The 2490-nt window shown below is 38.6% G+C and overlaps 1 protein-coding gene across 1 annotated transcript in view; it reads right to left on the bottom strand.

The window, feature by feature from the left end:
- The window catches only part of LOC101849533, a 16256-nt gene that overhangs the window by 3679 nt on the left and 10087 nt on the right, over nt 1-2490 (bottom strand). The window contains exon 5 of the mRNA XM_035969225.1: nt 372-554. Within this exon, the coding sequence (XP_035825118.1) occupies nt 372-554 (183 nt within the window). The remainder of the gene's footprint in view (nt 1-371; nt 555-2490) is intronic.

The following is a 2490-nucleotide window of genomic DNA, read 5'->3' as shown; positions in this document are numbered from 1 at the left end:
GTGTGTGTGTGTGTGTGTGTGTTTTACGGCGTTCGCAACTGCACAAGGTTATATGGGTGTGCGGGACACATTAAACATATTCAGTTGGAAGGAAATTTTAACATTTGCCCGGGTAGCGGCCGAAGCCCTAGTAACTCTTTATCGATTTTGGACCACAAAGGGATCTTTCAGGGGCGCAACTTGCACACGAGCCCTCCGAGATCAAAATTCAACATTTCCTATCAACTGAAAAATTAAATGTTTAATGTGTCCCCGCCGGCTCCGCTCATATGACCTTATGCGGTTGCGAGCGCCGTAAAACCCTTACCAAAACAGCAACAAAAATAAGCAAAAGAAAGAAAAGAAAAGGAGCCAACCACATACACTCCTACCTTGACGGACCCCATGTCCTTGGAACTCTGATTGCTGGCTGTGAGATCTATGAGCATCGACTCGCCAGGGCAGTACGCGCTCCTGTCCAATGCAACGGTCAAACTGACGCGGCCGGCATCCCCAAAACCTAGAGCTGGAAGAAATGAAATTGTTGCAGAAAATGTTTTCCGCCAACATCGACACTATTTAGGTAATTTAGGAGACAGCAAAGGCATGCCTCGTGCCGTCGGTGGTCTTTGTGGTTTGGAGACGGGAATGGGAATCGTGAGGTTGTGGGTTCGGGGGTTGGGGGGTTCGGGGTTCGAGCTTCAGCTTATTTCGACGTTGTGTCCTTGGGAAAGGCACTTAACACGAATTTTGCCATTTAGTAGTAGCAGTAGCAGTAGCAGCAGTAGTAGTAGTAGTAGTAGTAGTAGTAGTAGTAGTAGTAGTAGTAGTAGTAGTAGTAGCAGTAGCAGCAGCAGTAGTAGTAGTAGTAGTAGTAGTAGTAGTAGTAGTAGTAGTAGTAGTAGTAGTAGTAGTAGTAGTAGTAGTAGTAGTAGTACCATTATTATTATTTTGTTATCATCATCATCATCATCATCATCATCATCATCATCATTATTATTATTATTATTATAGGGTTTTTATTATTATTATTATTATTATTATTATTATTTATTATTATTATTATTATCATAATACTATCAGCATTATTATTAGCATTATTATTATTGGCATTATTATTGGAGATGTACGCCAAATTTGGAGTCTCGCTTCTTAAATTAAGTTTGTAGCGTTGCAAAGGGTGATAAACTAATACTACAATTTCTCATATTATTATCATTATTATTATCAAAATGCTTCGACGGTTCCTTTTAAGGCCACCCTATAGTGTGTGAATACAGGACAGAGGTATGTCGCACGATAAAAATTTCCTATTTAATTTGTGAGGCATCGTGGTGAAATGAGACTCTCGTCAAAAAATGAACTCAAAGACATTGACATTTGACCGCTGGGCAATTTTTATCGATGTTTTTAGTTGTTGTTTTTTTCATTGGGTTTTTGTTTTTGTTTTGTTTTTGTTTTTTGATGGGTGGGAGCTCAACACATTTTATGTACATGTAAAACACGTTCCTGCTTGAATTTTAATTGGGGGGGGGGGGGGAGGGAGTTGATCTAGAGCCAAAACAAATTCAATGCTTGCAGTTACAAGAACACTGCAGCATTGAAAGTCAGCAATTTTTGGCAACAATTTTCTCGCTAATTTTAACTCTGATACCAGGCGACTCCCACGTAATTCGATGACAAATTATATCTCGACTTTTATTCATCTGAAAGGATACTTTTTTTCATCGAAAGCAATATCTAGAGGGAAAAAAAGCTTTCTGAATATACCAATAATCCCATATTCTTACAAATTGACGAAGGAAGGAGTCCATCGCGTCGTGACACATAATTATTGTCTTCCCCAAGAGAGAATTGAAGCCCTACAACTGGACGAGTCTCTCTCTCTCTCTCTCTCTCTCTCTCTCTCTCTCTCTCTCTCTCGAACTTTGCAGGGTAAAAGGAAATTTGAGCCAACCATTCAGAACGTATTTGACCTTCTACGTGCTCCCGCGGTATCCACATTCTATGAGGCCCAGTCTTGGTCGCCATAACGTCATGCTGGAAAGACGTCTTTGTTCTGCGAGGGTTCTTATTTGTGTTTTTCTTTTCGACGCATGTTGAAGCTGGCTAAGTCGTGTAGCCAATTATTAAGCCTCAGCATGAAATAACTTTCATCTTATATTAAAGAAATACCTTTCTATAACAGACGCAGTATTTTTTGTGCGTAGTCATTGATGGGATAAGACCTTGTTTAAAGTATGATAATCTTAGAAGGAAAAGCAACTGTAAGAAGGAGCTGCACAGTGACGATATACAATAACTTATAAATAATGATTGTTTCCATTGGAGTAAAAAAGTGACTTACTTAACATTGTTACAATATTTTATTATGTGTATATATATTCAATGTATAGACAGACATAACCAATTGTCTATACGCAAATAGGTAAAACTGAAACTTTGTTTTAATTCAATTTTATGTATTGTAATTCCTTTTCAGTTGGAACAATAAACGACAAGATACCTTAC

This window comes from Aplysia californica, unplaced genomic scaffold (assembly GCF_000002075.1).
Source record: "Aplysia californica isolate F4 #8 unplaced genomic scaffold, AplCal3.0 scaffold00128, whole genome shotgun sequence".
In the NCBI taxonomy this organism is placed as follows: domain Eukaryota; kingdom Metazoa; phylum Mollusca; class Gastropoda; order Aplysiida; family Aplysiidae; genus Aplysia; species Aplysia californica.
This window is presented reverse-complemented; position numbering and strand designations above follow the sequence as displayed.